The sequence below is a fragment of the Prinia subflava genome, chromosome 1 (assembly GCF_021018805.1).
Source record: "Prinia subflava isolate CZ2003 ecotype Zambia chromosome 1, Cam_Psub_1.2, whole genome shotgun sequence".
NCBI classification, from domain to species: domain Eukaryota; kingdom Metazoa; phylum Chordata; class Aves; order Passeriformes; family Cisticolidae; genus Prinia; species Prinia subflava.
The window spans coordinates 47830659-47848932 of record NC_086247.1 but is presented as its reverse complement, the minus strand read 5'-3'; the positions used below and the strand labels follow the sequence as shown (position 1 = coordinate 47848932).

Below are 18274 nucleotides of genomic sequence, written 5' to 3'. Positions count from 1 at the left end.
AGTGATAGTCAACAGGACAAGAAAGGGATTCAGTAAAATGTGTTTTTCTTCTGTTGTATTGTAAAATACATGTTGGACTATGCAGTCTTAAAAGCAAACTTTGCCATGGAAGCTGTCTTTAAGTCTGAACAGTTCCTTCAACTATTTGAGGCTCTAATAGGAGGCAGGTGAAGGGGTTTAGCTGAGCCAGGGTTGGGTGTCTGGAGAGGAGTATGTGGGGGTGGGAGGTACTGTGTGGAGAATACTTCAAGCCAGGATTACTGTAAAATACATTATGAAACCATGTCACACTGAGACAGTGGAAACCTGAGTTGAGGGAGGAGAATGGCATGAAAGCAGAAAAACCTGTAATAGAAAGTGCAGTGAATCATTACAACCTCTGGTGATAGGGTTGCTGATAAGTTTATGCTGATCTAAGACTTTGCTTCTGGAAAGGGCGGTCTGCCCTCCCCACAGATCTGGCTTTGTCATTTCCTTACTGCTATTGCTCCTAGTGATTGTGAAGTTGCGGGGTAGGTTGGATTATCTCATTGATCTGTCTGAAAGCAAACTTGCCAAATCAGGAGTCTGGCAGGTTGTTTCACTTGCTGGAAAATGATGTGTCTGTAGAGCCAACATAATGCAGGAACTGAAGTGCAGGGAAAAAAGTAGGATTGTGTCTTTCAATAGCAATTTAAGTTAAATGTATGTATGCAGATTGTGAAGTAGCCTAATTTTTTCTGCCTAAGCATTTGTTTCTAAAAAACCTTAATAAAAAAACCCTGAAAGGCCAAACAAACAAACCCACCCCACCCCTATCCCACAAACCCTCAATCTTCTTCATGTACCTCATTCTGCAGTCAAATTGCACTTGGTGGCAGAGAATCTTCTATAGTTTTTGTTCATGTATTTTAACAGGGTGCAAGGATGCTTTTGCAGTTAAGACTGCTAAATCTGGAATTGTTTTTATACAGTGGGGTGCTGGCTTCATCTTGTTTGCAAGTACTTTTATCTTGTAGATTTTCCAAATAAATCTGTTATTATATGTTACATTCTCAGATAGTATTGATATGCATCTGCAAAAATTCTGTGAGCAAAGTACTGCATAAAACCCAACACTTTATATGTAGGTTGGTAATGAATAATATACCGTATGCTAACTTCTCATCATAAGAAAAATTTTATTTTCTTTATGTCTAATGTTGGTAACTGGTGTTGGAACAAGTGCTCTATGTGGCTAAAAGTTAACTAGTGTATTGTTTAGATCTGTGACATATCTTATGTTGCAAATACACAATTCATGCTGCTGAATTTCCATGGCAAGGGTTGGAATGAAATCATCTGTAAGGTCTCTTCCAACCCAAATGATTCTCTGATCCTATATATGTTAAGATGTGGTTCTAGACTCTCTAAAAACCTGAATTTGAAAAGAAAAAAAATAATTACTCATGTGTCAAGGTCAAATAAAGATGCACGTAACAGCAGCATTTGCTGTTGCTCTTCTGCATCTCAAATTAAATGTAGCACCATATTAGTGGATATTCATTTGACCAAAACACTTGCAACTATTAGAGAGTGGGGTGTCATTTTATGGGGACGAATTATGTTGGGCAGTATAAGTCAGTGTATCCCCAGCAGCTGTACCTGGCTCCATCTCAGCCCCCTATAGCTTTCTCATTCTTTTTGACTGAGCATGTGTTTAGCTTCTGGAAAAGAAGCAATATTTTACTTATCCCTATTAAACCTTTACAGATAACTCCCTCAAAAATTCTCATTGATGTTTTCTCTTGTTGTTCCAGTAGAAATTTTCAGAAATTGCAAATGGTCATCCAGCTAAAAAAGGCCCAAAATCAATATTAGCTTCCCACTAAGCTGAAAATATTGCAAACCAACAAATACCAAAGCCTGCACGTTACAAAAATTTTTATTAGTGATGCTTTAGTAATATGTACAAATAGCATAGTGATGGCATAAGTTCAGTGTTCCAATAAAGAGTTTTAAGCACTTCATCAATAATCTTTGTAGCTCCCTAAACAGGCATGTAATCTGTTACAGTTGAATACACAGAAGTTGATAGTTTGAAAAGTTTTCTTTAGCTGTTTTCCTGATCAGGGTTACTAATAGATTTGCTGATTTCTTGATCTTTTCAATACAACTACAGTGAAAGCAGTCTGTGGTTTGTTTAATATATACAAGATAAAAGCAGTCTAAGACCACATCTATGTTGTGGTCTTATAAACAGAGCAATACAACCCAGCTTCTTCTGTAAATACTTCATGGGGAAGAGAGAATCAAGAATTATTGTGTAACTGGCAACATTAATTCTCTAATGTGACTTCTTATGATATATGCCTGTTCCAGTGAGTGCTGCTGTGAATGGTAGCCACTTAGCTGTCAAAATTTTGGCAGTAGCACTAGAAAATCCTGTAAAAATTGAAAGAACCTACCTCTCATGTGATGAGGAGGATGATGCAGCCACTGAGCTGAATTTACCATTGTAGCATATTAATATCTTGCAGAATTTTAAAGTGTCATTCCATGAAACAGTCCTTCTACCTTGCTGTCCTGTAATATAGCATGGTCTGGAAGAGAGATATAGTCTTTTTCTGAATAAAAAGAAACAACTGAGTAGTGGTTCCTGGCCCTTTGATGATTTGCTGTGAACAGTAAGATAAAAATCTATTCCGCTCAGAAGCCATTTATTTGTTCTGGTGGTCCTTCTGTTTTTCCAGTAAGACCAATGCATCTTAAAAGCATGCAGAAATGTAGCAGGCATCTCATTTCTCTGAAAGCAAGATACCTCCAAATATTTTTCGATCAAACTTCAGATAAAATTTTTTCTGGTATAAGACAGCAAACTAAAGATTTGAAAGAGGATCTGGTAAGGATAACACTCACACAAATATTAAGATAAGTGATTTTTTTCACAGCATACAAAATACTGAGTCAGTTGGTTTCTTATTTTTGTTTCAAAGATGAGGTGTATTAAAGAAATGTCAGTAGTATTTCTGAATTTTTACATTTACATATTGAGACATCTGATGAAGCGTGACTGTACTTTAAATTTTATTTATCTGTAGAGTTGGCAATTTTCTTTCTTACTGAAGAAAAGGATATAAAATATCATTGAGTTGGTTAGGACAGTTTCTTGTTTAGTGACTAGAGCTACTTTGGAGACAGGTGGACTGTAATTAAAGTTGACACCCTTCCATAGTATTCCTCAAGTTGTAGTTGGAGTTTTAGAGAAAAATTTCTTGTTGGGGTTTTTTTTGGTTAGGTTATTGTTGCCCCACTTTTCTGGTTGCTCACAATCATAGTGCTTCTGTCAGTCATAGGGAACTTTCAGGAATTTTTTGTTTTGTGTTTTAGGCTATCCACAGTAGATACCCTACAGCTTTATGGGGTCTTGAGAAGCACTGAGCCTGGCAGGTGAAGATAAGAGCTTACATGACATGATGCCTTGTGGGAAGCCACCGTAGAACGCTTGTTGTGCTGTTGGTACTGTGTGCTTTGGACCAGCCCAGCATTCTGAGGAGCTGGTGTGGTGGTGTGCCCAGATACCAAGCAAGCCACAGTGCTCCAGACATGCTCCCTCCCTAAAGCAGCTAAACACAGTTCTGATGGTGCCAAGATTTGAAAATACGGCATCACTGCATTACAAAATAGACTATGTTTATCAGTGCAACTGATACTGGTTTATTTTGTCACATTTCATAAAGCTTTGGTAACTTGAGTTTCAGTAAAATATAACCTTAATTTTTAAAAATCCTGCGTAAGTGAATCTCCCAAAGAATTATTGTTTCCATTGTTTGGGTTTTTTTTCTGAAGTATTCTAGTCTTTTCTTCCTAGCACGTGGAAGAGCTGTATAAGGTGTTATGAATAGAAGCTGAGCAATGGCTCACAATGAGCAATGTACAATCTGTTAAGTGTTGTTGTTTTAAATTGCTGTGTTATGAGTGATTTGGACTGTGAGGAAGTGAGATGCTTTCTGCCAAGAAAACAAAAAATCCTAAGAGGCTGAGAATGGCTTCTGTCCACTCTGAGGAGGACAAACATGCAAACAGCCTGGCTGTGGATGCTCCATGTAGCAGTTGGTTTCCTGTGGGTTTGTGTGATCCTGTGGCCTGAAAACGCAGCTGGTTAGTTGCAGTTCCTTTAGACACTCTGATTCTGGGGGCAAAAAAATGTCACTTAATACACCATTCTGGCAGCTGCAGCATAAGAGTGAAACCAGGGGTTTGTGTTGTGCACTCAGTAGTAGGAGAACATGGAGATGCTTATTAACCAGGGTCTCTTATGGGAGCATCTGAGCAGTGTGTAGGAAGGAGTGTACTTCCTTACTGGTACAGCAGTCTACCTCACAGACTTCTCTCAAGGAGGGTCTAGTAGGATGAACTCAGACAAGAGCCACACACAGGTTTTAGGGTTTTTTTTTTAATAGGAAACTCATTGGCTTGTTCTAGAATAGAGCTTAGGAGTGAATAGCAGTTCACCTCAGAGTGTTCAAGGTGACAGGTGATTGGAATGAACTAGGAGCTCAGTTATTACTTGACAGGGCAGTCATTCATACCTTTTGAGAGTATTCTTAAGTAAAAGCTGAGAGGTTCAATTTGTGTGGCTATTTCTGAGGATTATTGAGATCCCACATTTTTGATACCAGAACTCTAATGAAGAACTGTTTAATTCAGATACATTGTCTGCCTTGCAAGGCACTGTGTGACTGATTCCTCTTGCCATTAGCAAGTATTACTTGGATTTTGAAAGTTTGGATTTTGTGCAGAAGCTCTGTGTCTCCTGTAGATAGCATGTTCCTTCAACAGTAGGGAAACATCAGATGACAGAAGAGGTTTCTTGGCACAGAATTGTAGCAGTTTCTGGCTTTGTGTTTATCTTTAAAGAACTGTCATAAGGGAGGTGCATATGCTGTTTATAAAGATAAGACAATAAGGAGTTTAAGTTTGGTAACTTACGTACTCCAAAAGCTAAATGAAGACATGTAAGCTTAAGAAAACTGTATTTCTCAGAGAATACAAGGTTGAACAATTTGTTTATCTAGAGTTGTGTTGTTAATACCCTTAACCTTCAGGTAAGTCTTTGAACTTCATGGATTTTAGTCTGCTTTAATACTTGTAGTAATCAAGTTGCTTTTCCCCACCCTACCCCCTGACTACCAGACACTGCCACGGTATGTTATATTCAACCATTATAGTTAAGAAAATATTCACTAATACTCACTTCACAGTTTCAGCATTTATTTTGTCTGTGCTTAAGAGGTCTTGCTCCATTTTCTTTCTCAGAAACTGAGTTTTACAGCCCATGGCATCAGTTTATAAAGTGATGATTTTAAAGAAATCTAATGTAGTGGAACTTGAACATTAGCTACTTAAGTAAAGGGTGCTATAATGATTTTGAGGGAGAAAATTCTTCTGTCTACATTTCAAAATTTGTTTGAATACTTCTTTAATGTAATTTTTACTGCTAGGTAGCATTCTTCTAAAAAACAAACCTGATCCTCACTATTGTTCTAGGTATTGTATGGTTTGTTTGTGTGCTTTAACTAGAAGGACGTGAACAGCAAATTGCTTTGGAGCTGTTGCTACTTAACCCACTTTCTCTGTTTGAAAAAAGATTTAAGTTATTTTAGCCACTACTACATAGTTCTGAGAATTAATGTTGTTCTGCTGTTGTCATTCAGCATATGTTGTAGGGGTGTTTATGCCATCTCTGCCTATATTTTTCAGTGCAATGCGTGTGTTGTTGTCCAAGTTACCACGACCGTGGATTGTTGATGAGAAAAAAGATGATGGTTACACTGCCTTACATCTAGCAGCTCTCAATAATCATGTGGAAGTGGCTGAACTTTTGGTGCATCAGGTAGGACTCTTTTATCAGGAGAATTTAAATGTCATGCTTTGGTTAACCATCTGATGTGAAAATAGTTGGCTGCTTTATGCCTGCAGTCGCAATGCAGAGGCAGTGGAGCAGGGAAGGACGTGTTGAGCTCTAAAGGTCAAACTTGCCTTTGAGATTATTACAATGGCCTAATGGTGTAGAGGGATTGAAAAAGTTGATACCTAGTTTCATTCAACAGATTAACATCAGTGAATAATTAAAGTATTTAATCACTTCTGTTCTGAAATCCCCTAACTAGGAATTGTGTGCAGGGTCATAGTCAGTGTCCTAATGGAGTGCCTTGCCTATAGATGAATTGCTGGGATGATAATGCTCTAATGCTTAGAATATCTTGCAGGGCAATGCTAACCTGGATATCCAGAACGTTAACCAGCAAACTGCTCTTCATCTTGCTGTTGAACGACAGCATACACAGATTGTTAGGGTAAGTATCTTATTTACAGTAAGCCATATGGTTAATGGCATTTGACTAAAGCTGATGGCAGCTGTTAAAATGAATACTTCATGAACATTTAAAAAATTATTTGACAACATATAGTCACTGCGTGTTTGATGGATTTTGTTTAATTCAGAAACTTGCCAGTTTGCACAGAAGGTCAGTCAGCAATATGAACGCCACATGAGGCATGCTAAATTTTTGTACATGTGCATTATGATTTCCTCTGTGTGGTTGCCAATTCCAGCATCCCTTCTTGTTTAGTAAGGAAGAATGTGTTTGTCTGAATCTTGTGGTGCTGTAACAAGACCTTCAAATAGCATTTCTGATGCCTCTTGCTGTATGAGTAATTATTCTTGCTCATAGCTTTTGCAAATTGTAACACGAAGTATCCTTTTACGACCTTAACTGCTTTTCAGTCTCTTGAGTGTTTAACATTCCCTGTTCTTAGTTTTGGAGACCAATAAGCAGTTAACAGTAGTACCTTATTGGTGAAAGAAATGCTATCCTGGTTTTTCGCTTGCATGGTTGCAAAAGTTAATATTTCAACTTCACAAAGCTTTGTTACTAACATAGGAAGTGTGAATCTGGCATAGCTGTTTCTGGCCTGTGTGCACTGTTGTACAGGACCTGTGTGACTGAGTGTTTGGCTTGCTACCATGGGCCTTTGAGGCTCAGAGAGGGCACTCACTGCTCTCAGAGTGGGTACATCAACCTGGCCTTGGCCTTTGGCATAATTTTTTTGTCTTTGTAGAGTCATCTTGTATGAAGAACTGTCTCTTATTCAGGTCTACACAGAATTGTCCCCCCTATACAGGTGTGCATTCTTTTTAGTGTTATTTTGCCATAAGGTTTCTCCCTCTCTGAGGGCTGATGGGTGTGATCCCATTACAGTGAAACATGTGATGTGGCCCTATATCTGGAACTGCCTGCTACTAGAAGAATGGTTTCCTAGAGTCAGTGCCACTTGCATACTGCAAGCTATTTGGCAGCTGTGTTTAGTGAACTCTTGTGCCTTTCTGGAATTTACACACTACCTGGGAATACAATATTAATGTGGCACATGAGCAGGAAGGTAGGCATGTAGAGGAACTAGCATGTGTGTTTGACTGACATGCTTGTGTCTGAGAATGCTTAAGTGAATGACCCTGTAGAGTATCCGTTTTTCAGAGCTGGATTAACTTTAAGAAGTCCTAAAATAGCTCATGCAGCCATGCAAAGAACATGTTGGCTCCATATTTCAAAATTAATTCCTATTGGATACCTTCCAGGGCTGGGTTTGTACCCTCAGGCATTTGTGGAATAGTGGTCAAAGGTAGCGGGGTTCTTTTAAAAAGTCCTACTGCCATGACAAAGGACAGTGTTTTGCTTTCTTTTTAATTATTTTTTTTAAACTTCTGCAAAGACTCTGAAGTTCTGTGGTAGTCAAGGGTTCCAGGAGAAACTCTAAGAAGTAAAGAGCTAGTGGCAGACACAAGATATGAATATGAGAGAAGAAATTGGGTCAGAGTAAATCCATTTAGAGAGTGTAAGAAGTTGAGACTAGACTGTGCCAACTATTAGCTGGTTTTCTTGATTTCATTTGTGGAAGAAAAGGTTGGGGAAAATGGTAAGCTGCAAATGATTGCAGCCAGATACTTCCTTGAAAATTAGGCTTTGAATTCCTTTTAGGCTGTTTTCCTTTTAGCCTGTTCTGAAGTCTGAGATTCTTTGGGTCTGAGAAACTGAGCTCCTTGCAAGCGTGTGTGTTCCAAAGAGGGAGATCTCTCTTTGTGTATTCCTGGTTTTAGTTTATCCTTTTGTCTCTACTGCTAATCCCAATTTTGCAGAGTAGCAGAAGCTCAAAAACTAAAGTTAAAACCTCAGCTGCTGCCTACAGCTTTCTGAATGGCAACAGTGATGGGGTTTAATTTTTAGGGGCAGTTGGTATTTTCTTGTCAGCATGTGTTGATTTGTTTTGTTCAGCAGCGTATTTAAGAAAGTTCTGGTGGGTTGAATTATGGAAGGGCTGTATGCAGAGGCCATAGGAATAGGAGGGCCTGTGCAGCCTTGTGCTTGTTTTGTGTCATGTGAACAGGAATGGGTGTCTAAAATTAGCCTTAGAGACAAGTCTTACAGTTCATTACTTTCCAAAGTGTTCTGAGAGAGTCTTAATAGTGTCATTGGTTTTTATGTCTTCTCCTGAATTAGGGTAAACCGAAATACGTGCTTAACTACTTTGCTAATGCAAAGACACTGTAAATCAAGTTGTAAAGTTTAGCATGGTGTGAAAGTGGTGATTTCTGAGGTCACTGAACCTAATAGTAAAAAATATATACCTATCTTAAGTATTGCACGTATTTCTGTAATACATTATTTTGTTTGTAGGCTGTCTTACAAGAATTAAAGTCTAAGGAAATAGAAAGAATCCTCTAAAATTGTCTTCTGCAGCACTCAGAGCACAGGCAAGCGTTAGCTTTCTGCTGAAATAAGCTTGATATTTGAGACAGATAAATGCTTTGGTTGAGGGCTGAGCTTCAGGTATGGAAAATAAATTTAAATTAATTCAACTGTGAATTGTAGCAAGATAGGAATAGCCCTTTTGAACCTCCTAGAGAATCCTAAACCATAATTTTCTGAAATTAGTTCTAAAAGGAATAAATAGGGTATATTTTGTTTTGCTTTAATTTGGGTTCTCTCTCTTTTCAGCTCTTAGTCCGTGCAGGTGCTAAATTGGATATTCAGGATAAAGATGGGGATACTCCGCTGCATGAAGCCCTGAGACACCACACCCTGTCACAGCTCCGCCAACTCCAAGACATGCAAGATGTGGGCAAGGTAGATACTGCTTGGGAGCCATCAAAGAACACAGTAAATAAAACACATTTATTTATTCTTTTTTTTCTCCCTCTATATTTGTCTCTTTGTCTAGTTCTGTACTGTTGGACTGGTTTCTGGCAGCATAAATTTATGCAGACATTTTGCATTAAGCTGCGGTGTAGGCAGAAATTATATTGTTGTTATATGTGACTTTTCACGTGAAGTCATTACCTTTTTTTAAGAAAAAGAGGGTTATGTAGCTCAGAAATATTTCTACTAATTTCTCTTCTATAGTGAACATGTGTGGCTGCCAGAAAATTGAAGTAGAAAGAGAATTAAACAGTATTACAGTACAGAATAAGACTGAAATAGTTTTCTGTGATTCAGGATCTTGCATGTCTTTATAGCTTTAATTGCTTGGTTGCATCTATAACTTTCTGAAAGTATGTTCTGTTAGAAAAAGGAATTCTTAGTGTTATATGTTTATTGGTATGTATATTTTTGGCAGAGTTCATTTCAGAAATTGCACTGTAGTAAGGAAATAGTCAAAAAGCATCCAGGTAATAAAAGTCAAAGTGTTTTACTGAAAAAAAGAAACTCACAGCCAAAAAGCTGTGTGAACCCCATATGCAAAGGTGAAGTTTATAGTTTACCTGAGAGACAAAGGAGAAATAAAATTATGGAGAAATTCAAATTGAGAAAAAGAAACAAATCTTTTCTTTAGATATTAAAAATGCAAAACGTGATGATGGATCAGATCTGCTGAACCATTAGTTACCAGTATGTTTTTTCTAATTTTAACTGATGGTTAAAATTAGAAATTTTTGTTGTTGTTTTTGCATTTCATTAAAAAAAAAACAAATACACCAACTTCATGAAAAGTCTTTGTTCAAAAGAATAATTCCACTGTACAAAATTTTTTTTCAAATTGGTTACTTCATCTCACTGAAATACACTGGAATAAGCTTTGAAAGAGATTGGAAATACGACTAGAATGTGTAAGAAAATGTGTGTGTCTTTTGAAATGAGACAAGAAGAGCAGTTACAGCTCAGTTGTTTCCATGATCTGAAATGGACTCTGTGAGAGTTGTCTAGAATCATTTGTGTTCATGTGTTTAACTGTGAAGTGAATGAAAGAGAGATGATTTTTTTTCCTCAGATTCAGCATTTCATAAATTGGTTTCTCTGCCCAGTCTTATTAATGGCATCCACAAGAAACCAGAATTGTGTATTGAATTTTGAGAGTTTTAACAGAAGAAGCGGGGTTTTTTTAAACTTCTCTTTAGGGGAATTTTATGTTTTAGAGAATTAAGTTTTATTTCTAGTTTCATTTGACAAGTATCCTTGGTTTAAACCAAAAATTGTAATTTAAAAACAAATTTCTGTTGAAGTAATAAGACAAAGAGCAGGCAAAGGATATCATGAGAAACAAAGAAAAAAAATTCCCTCATCATTGTATCTCTGATTACCTGAAAATGTTTTAAAGTTTTAAAAAATCTTGATCAACCAATACCTCCTCTTCTTTATAAGTGTGATCAAACTACTGGTCATTTCTTTGCACTTTGTTTAGCTGCAGAGAAAATTTTTGCCAAATTAACAAATTTGGGAGGTTTAAGTGGTGTGGAGAAGATAAGTTCTGTCAGAGAAGAGGTGAAAACTTGCTTGTTTTTTATTTTATGTGAAATGTAAAAGATGGAGTAAATATACCTGAAAACGCTTTAAGATGATCAGTAAATCAAACCATTTTGAAAATGTTTTGGGAAAAACAGTGAATGCAAACAATACCTGTACCTATCTACCATTATTTAAATGACAGTAAGGTAAAAATTCTATAAATTTGACTTTACCATTAAACAGTTCTAAATACTAAGGTGCCTTTGGCCCAAAATTGAGTATCAACCAAGACTGAATCAAAGCTGTGGAAGTATATGCAGGCATGTGGACCTTTAAAGCTGTCTAAGGTAATCTGGTAATCTGTCGTGTGTGGAATTGCAAATACAGGTAATGGATAATAGAAGATAAATTGGATTAACATTTTAGCCTGGGAATTGGTAAGGCTTTCTTTTCGTAAATGCGATGACTTAAACTGAGGGTTTGTTTTGGATGATTTTTTTATTATTCTTCATTAATTCCTTTAAAGGTTGGGAAATGCATCAGATTTCATTAGGCTATGTGATAGCAACACATCTTTGTAAATATTTAGTATTTTAGAGCTCATTTTTGCTTGGCTAAATTTTAATTATTTTTGGACTGCTGTCTTGGAGATTGCAACAACCTACTGAGGTCTGTGGGGTGCCTCTTTGTAGTAAATAGTACTTCAACAAATAATTACTTCTATTTCTGCTTCAGTTGAATAAACAGAAAAGAAAAATCTCACTTGCAGGATTTTAGGGTTTTTTCATACTTGATCAAGTTGGTTGAACAGCAACTCATGGAAATTGTATGATTTGTTACTTTTTACTTTGATCACTGTTTAAAATATAAACCAATACTTTTTACTGATTATCATTAACTTACTTCATAAATGGAACTAAATCGAATTAATTCTTTAACACTGATATTTTTTTAATAGTTCCTTCTGAATGCCAACATAATGCCTGTTGGAACAGGCTCCCCAGGGAAGTGGTCACAGCACCAAGCCTGCCAGAGTTCAAGAAGCTTTTGGACAATGATCTCAGGCATCTGGTGTGAATCTTGGGGCTGTCCTGTGCAGGGGCAGGAGTTGAATGTGATGATCCTTGTGAATTCTTTCCAATTCAGGATATTTTATGTTACATCTAAACCAGTTTTTGTCAGGTTTTTTCAGTTGATTTTTTGATAGACTATTTAAAAGGTGTGTAGTGAACAATCTTGACGGTACACAAAGCCCTACTCATTTTAGGTACTGTTCCAAAAAACATTTTTGTGCTCAAGTGCTATGAGCAGTGAACCCCATTTCTTCAAATAACTTTTAAGTTTTCCATCCAGTGTATTGTGGTGATTGTGCAGCTGTCAGGAGAAGAAATTTTCTGAAGTACAGTCTCTTCCACCACAAAAAAGTCATTTGAATTGCTGTATTACAGGTGTACTGTTCTGGCCTAGAGTACTTTTTATCCTAAAAAAATGTATTATTCCCATACATTCCCATACAAACTGACCCATACAGGGTCATTTTGTGTAATTCATTTTAATATAGGTGTCTTTCTGACCCTTAAAATGCTTTTAAGTGATGCTACTGCCTAAATTCTAACTTAAAAGAAAAGAACTAATGGAAAGTGTTCACTGGTTCAAAGGTAGCTCACCAGTTACCATTACTCGGATGATATTTATACAGTTTTTGTGGACTACACTGAGACTTCTCCCTCAGTAATGAATTGACTGGGACTGGCCTGTGTTGGTGCATTTCAGGGCTAGCCCCCTCCAGAGGTAGCTTGCTGCAGCAATACTGAGCACTAAGACATAATGGAGAATATTTTGTGCTGTTGAGAGAATATTTTGGGTTGTTTTGTGATGTTCTGATTCTTTGTGCCTGAAAAGTTGCATGCTTCCTGAGAAATGTCATAGGATACAGCGAGATCTGGTATTTTCAAATTGTACAGGGTGCAGAGGCATTTTAGGACCTAGGGTTTTTATGACTAATGTAGATGACTGTTCCATGATGACTCTGGCAGCCTTGGAGCAAATCAGTTTCACTGGGTGTTGTGCCGCCTTGGCTGGATTAATAATACAGTCCAAAGTACCAGGACTGAAGATGATAAAATCTCTGCTTCAGCCAATGCTGTAATTGAAGTGCAGAAAAATGGTCTCAGTTGGTAAATGAAAATTTTGTTATCTGAACACCATGAAACAATTTGTTTCGATAACTTACTGATTTTCCTGGTATAAAGCCTTTGGAGCTGTACTGTTCATACCTAATCATGAGGAAGAATGCAGGAGGAGTATCTGAATTCATAAAATGACGTTCAAGAGTCTTGTAGCCTCGGTGATACATATTGATATAAGAACTTCTAATTTAAAAAAAAATGTTTAGACTGAAGTTTAAAAAAAGTCTTCCCTAGGCAACTGGGTCTCCTTGAGATGGAGCTGCTCTAGCTTTGCCAAAGCTCTTCCTTTGAATACAGTGTAGTGTGGTTTGCTGAGGGATTCTTAGTGATGCCAACAGTTCTGTGTTATGTGTAGTCTGCTATACTTAATGCATTTTCTCTGACTGAGCTTTAATACAAAAAGATGTTGGGAGCAGGCCCAGAATGCTCTGGAGTAGTGGAATCGGCTCCTTACTGGGTTGTGGTATGAGTCTTCTTAGTGTTTCTAGCTGACCTATGAAGCAGTAACATGAGGATACAGTAACAGCTGTAAAAGGGCAAAGTAACATTATGTGATTAGACACGGGACAGTGTGTGAGTTTTAATCCATCCAGGCCGAGAAAGACTGAAATTGAGTTACTTTCTTGGGCAGGTACTTTACTTACGGAATGAGAAGTAGATGTGCATTCATTTCCCTGCTCTACTGTGTTTTCAGTCCAAGTGTGGCAGTAGCATTTTGTCTGAACTCAGCAATTTGAATATATACTGAAGTGTGTTCTGAATATACCCACTGGAACTTTGCCCTTTACAGTGCTTACATAGAAGGATTGCTACTTCACATGAGTGTATAGGTGTGCAGGAGATGGAGTGCTTTAGTAGTTCAACTATTCCTTGCTGAATTTTAGTTCCTTAAAGGGAAGCTGAATATAGCTGACTCAAAATGAAGCAATTGTTTTGATTTTAGTTCTGGAGACGCTTCCTTGGGCTTACACATCTATGCATATATTTGCATGTGTGCATGTCAAGTAGCTTTCCTTTAGCCAGATAATTCTTCACCGTTTAGGGCGTCCTTTCTTGCTTACACATTTGTTTTCTTGCAGTTAATAATGGGACTTAGCACTCAAGGAGCAGAGAAGAAGAGCGCTGCGTCTATTGCCTGCTTCCTGGCAGCCAACGGGGCTGACCTTGGCATTCGTAACAAGAAGGGTCAGTCCCCTCTCGATCTCTGCCCTGATCCAAGTCTCTGCAAAGCATTGGCTAAATGTCACAAAGAAAAAGTCAGGTTTGTATAGTCAGAAAGTACACAGTTTCCAAATCTCTGCTTTCCACAGAATAACTGATTTATTTAAAATGTTGAGCCTTTAATTAGCAATAGCTAATTAAAACATACAAATTTAGGGGTTTGGTGGGGATTTTTGTATGTGGTTATATTTTTTTTACTTATAATTATTTAGGTTTTTATGGTACACTGAATGCTATTCACAAATACATTAACGGAAACTTACCCGAGTCTTGGAGGACTTTCATGCATATTAGTATGGGAGAGGGGAGGATGGGAAGGTGACAATCTTCAGGTGGGGGTTGGTAGAACTTGACGAGGGAGCTGGGGGAAAATCCCTGGAAGAATAACTAAGCATTGCAGACAGGTTGGCCTGGGAAGTTAGGAAATCTCTGTCCATACAACTTTAATGACTGAAATGTGCAAAGCCCAATATAAACTGATATGAATTCAGTGTTGATGCTGCTTTGAGAAGGTCACCTACTGAGTACCTGTATGATTCTGTGAAAAGAGAACGAGGGGGTGGGTCTGATGTTTTTAGGAATTACAGTTTCAGTGATTTTCATGTTATCAGGTCCATGCAGTATCAGCTGATTCACCTTGTCCTAGTTATGTTCCACCCCTGTAGCCGCAGATGATTCTCATCCTTAATTCCTGTATGGAAATCAAAACTGTACTTTTAAGATATGACAAAGAGAGGCTGTTTTTATTGATGTTGCCCCGGTAAGGCGTAAGGTGCTTGTTTCCTCTCGGGCTCTGTGTGTGTCCGTGCCCCCGCCCCCCTCCCTCGGCGGTTCCCTGTGGCCGCCCGTGGCGGGGGCGGTGGACGCTGGGCACGCGCGCCCCCTGCGGGCCGCGCAGCGCGGGGCTCCGGCCCGGGGCTGCGTGTGCCCTGCAGAGGCACAGCGCACGGCTCGGTCGGTAAACCAAGCTCTCGGACCACGGGGAGGGACTTCTTACCTTCACGACACGGTATCCTGACATGTGTGCCCTGCTTCTGTACAGGGCCTTATCCGAGTGTGTGACCTCGCACTGCCATGTCAGCTGTACTTCTTAGAAAAGGCAGTTCAGATTGCTTTATTATCATACATTGATGCCCAAGTGCATAGGAGTATATAAGCAGCCAGTTGATGTGCATTTGAAATTGAGTGTGGTTTTTTAATTCTTGAAAGTTTGACTGCAAGGTTTCTTTGTAGTGGCCAGGTTGGTTCTCGAAGTCCGTCTATGATCAACAATGATTCTGAAACCTTAGAAGAGTGTATGGTGTGTTCAGACATGAAGAGAGATACTCTGTTTGGCCCTTGTGGCCACATTGCCACGTGTTCTTTGTGCTCACCCCGGGTGAAAAAATGCCTCATCTGTAAAGAACAAGTTCAGTCTAGGACAAAGGTAAAAACCTCTGAAATTTATTAGTTCTTTTTCTTTTATAATGGAAAAGTAAAAAAAAAAAAAAAAAAAAAAAAAAAAAAGTCAAAGAAATATACATCTTCTTTTATGTGGTATTGTTATACCTTACACGTCTCACTGGATTGAGTTAATTTTGCATAATAATATCATCTTGTTCTTTTCTGTTTGGCTGTCATACCTCCCTCTCCCTGCCCTGCAATGTCTTTATTGTTCAGGTCCTTAGAGTTCCTAATACAGTCACCTGAGGATGCTTTGTTGAAACAGACTATTTCCACCCTGCCCTGATAGCTTTTCTTCATCTTAAGAAAAATTGCTGCTTTTTCTGAACTATAATTTCCCTCAGTATTATTGAGTTCTTCTGTTCCTTAGGGCTGCTTGAAAGATGATTTGCCTGTAAACTGAATTAATATGTGCTTGTTTCTGTAGTTAATAGTTACTTTCAGCTTTCGCCTTCTTTTTCTTTGGAAACATGAGTTTCATTATGCTGTCTTTTTCCTTCAGAGAGTCAACCAGTCATACCCTATTTTGGATTTGGTTTCTCAAATGGTTACTCCCATGTAGTTTTGACTATATGGGTACATCCTCCTTGTTTTTCTGTTTGAGTATTCTTTTATTCCTTGTAATCACCAAGTTTTGTCCTGCTTTTTTTTTAGCTGTTAAAAAAAGAAATCAAGTTCTGCACTTGGACTTATGTTTGATTTTTGGATTGGATTTGGGTTTTTTTTCCTTTGTTTGGTTGGTTTTTTTAGGAAACCCAACTGTTTGGTTGTTTGGGTTTTTTTTACTTTTTCCAAACATATTTGATTAGTCTGCTTCTGTGGTATGTTGTTCTTTCATCCATCTCAGAGTAAGTATAAGAATTGTAAATGTAAAGTTGCATTGTTTTTACTACTCACTCTCTTATTCTTCTTATACTATTCACTGTTCTGCATTGAGTATGTTCAAAAGCCAAATGTAAACATTGTGGCAGCTCCTTTTCTCTAGACTTTCTTTATAGTCAGTGAAAGGGTTCTGCCACTGGGTGATTTGGAGCAGCAAAGTGAGGGTTGTGCCCCTACTCATCCATTTAAAGAAGCTAATCTATGGAAATCAGCTTTCCCAGGTGAAAGCTGAGCTTTGTGGATAACCTTCCTTCGATTCCTTTTGCTGAATTAGTTTGAGAGATTGGAATATCTGTTCAATACTTCTCTTTTCTGTGTAAAAACTTACAGTAGTATCTGCAAGGCTAAGAAATGAATGAATCAGGACAACAGTTCTATGAACTGGAACAGGTGGTGCAGGCCAGTATGAATGAATTGTATGTGATGTCTGTGGTTATACTGTATATGCCCCATCCCTGGCACTGTTCAAGGCCAGGTGGGATGGGGCCCTGAGTAACGTGGTCTAGTAGAAGGTGTCTCTGCCCATGGCAGGGGTTGGAACTTGAGGATCTTTAAGGTCCTTTCCAACCCAAACCATTCAATGATTCCACAGTATATACAGCTCTCACATAAAAGGACCTAAGAGACACTAACCCAGCGTATTAAAACATTTCTATAAAAGTACCTTTTAAGTGAATTTCATAGGATCATAAAATGTTGGAAGGGGCCTTTAAAATCAGTCATGTAACTGACACCTAATACTGTGGAATGAGCAGGGACATCTTCAACAAGATCAGGTTGCTCAGAGCCCTGTCCAGCCTGACCTTGAATGTTTCCAGGGATGGATCAACTACCACCACTCTGGGGAACCTGTTCCAGTGTTTCATGACCCTCATCGTAAAAAAAATTTTCTTACAGCTAGTCCAAATCAGGTTTCCCTTAGTCTAAAACTATTACCCCTGTGCTACTGCAAGAGACTCAGCAAAAGTTTGTTCCCTTCTTTCTTATAAGCACCCTTTAAGTACAGAAAGGCTGTAATAACATCTTCCTGGAGATCTCTCTTCTCCAGGCTGATCAACCCTGATTTAAGTATCTGTGATGGAAAAAAGGAGAAAAGAGAAAGAAAAAGAAATTTGTGCTGTCCTAACTGCTTCTCTGTGCCTGTCATTATACTGAATGTGTAAAAATTGCCAGCAAATACTTGTTCTTAGAAGTTAGTGTGATAACTCATTTAAGTTGCATTTTGAGATGCTGAATTAGTAAAAACCCCACTAGATGGAGATTCTTGAAGCCCACATACCTTGCAAATGAATGTAGAGAGCAGGAGATACTTTGCTCACATGTGTGTTGTGCTTTACAGATTGAAGAATGCGTAGTATGTTCAGACAAAAAGGCAGCAGTGCTCTTCCAGCCTTGTGGTCATATGTGTGCCTGTGAGAGTAAGTAACTTGACAAAACCTCTTTTTGAAGTAATTGTTTTGAAGTAATCTTTAATCAGATTGCTAAAAGGTCATTAGTAACCTGGTTTCAGGTTCAATTTACTTGGTAGTCTGGTATGATCATCAGAATTTTGGCATTATTTGTCATGCTGGTAATAATTGGAGGATAAAGTGGAGATTTTCAAAACCATCTTTCATCTGAATTATTTAACTGGAAATAGGCTTTCTCACATTATAGAAGCCTACTGTATATAGTTAACACTTTGGAAGTAATTAGAATTAATTTTGTTGTTTTGTTACAGCTTTTTGAAGGCATTCAGGTATGCAAATGCTGTTTTAAAAAAATGTTGTAGATAAATACTTAGTATACTTCATTACT

At 38.1% G+C, this 18274-nt stretch overlaps 1 protein-coding gene across 3 annotated transcripts in view; it reads left to right on the top strand.

Annotated features, from left to right (window-relative positions):
- The window catches only part of MIB1 (MIB E3 ubiquitin protein ligase 1), a 77657-nt gene that overhangs the window by 45867 nt on the left and 13516 nt on the right, over positions 1-18274 (top strand). For 2 of the 3 annotated variants that reach the window (XM_063395519.1, XM_063395528.1), the window contains exons 13-18: positions 5722-5854; positions 6231-6317; positions 9018-9179; positions 14011-14192; positions 15386-15578; positions 17817-17895. In XM_063395519.1, the coding sequence (XP_063251589.1) occupies positions 5722-5854; positions 6231-6317; positions 9018-9179; positions 14011-14192; positions 15386-15578; positions 17817-17895 (836 nt within the window). The remainder of the gene's footprint in view (positions 1-5721; positions 5855-6230; positions 6318-9017; positions 9180-14010; positions 14193-15385; positions 15579-17816; positions 17896-18274) is intronic. The other variant, XM_063395536.1, reaches the window with a different exon arrangement.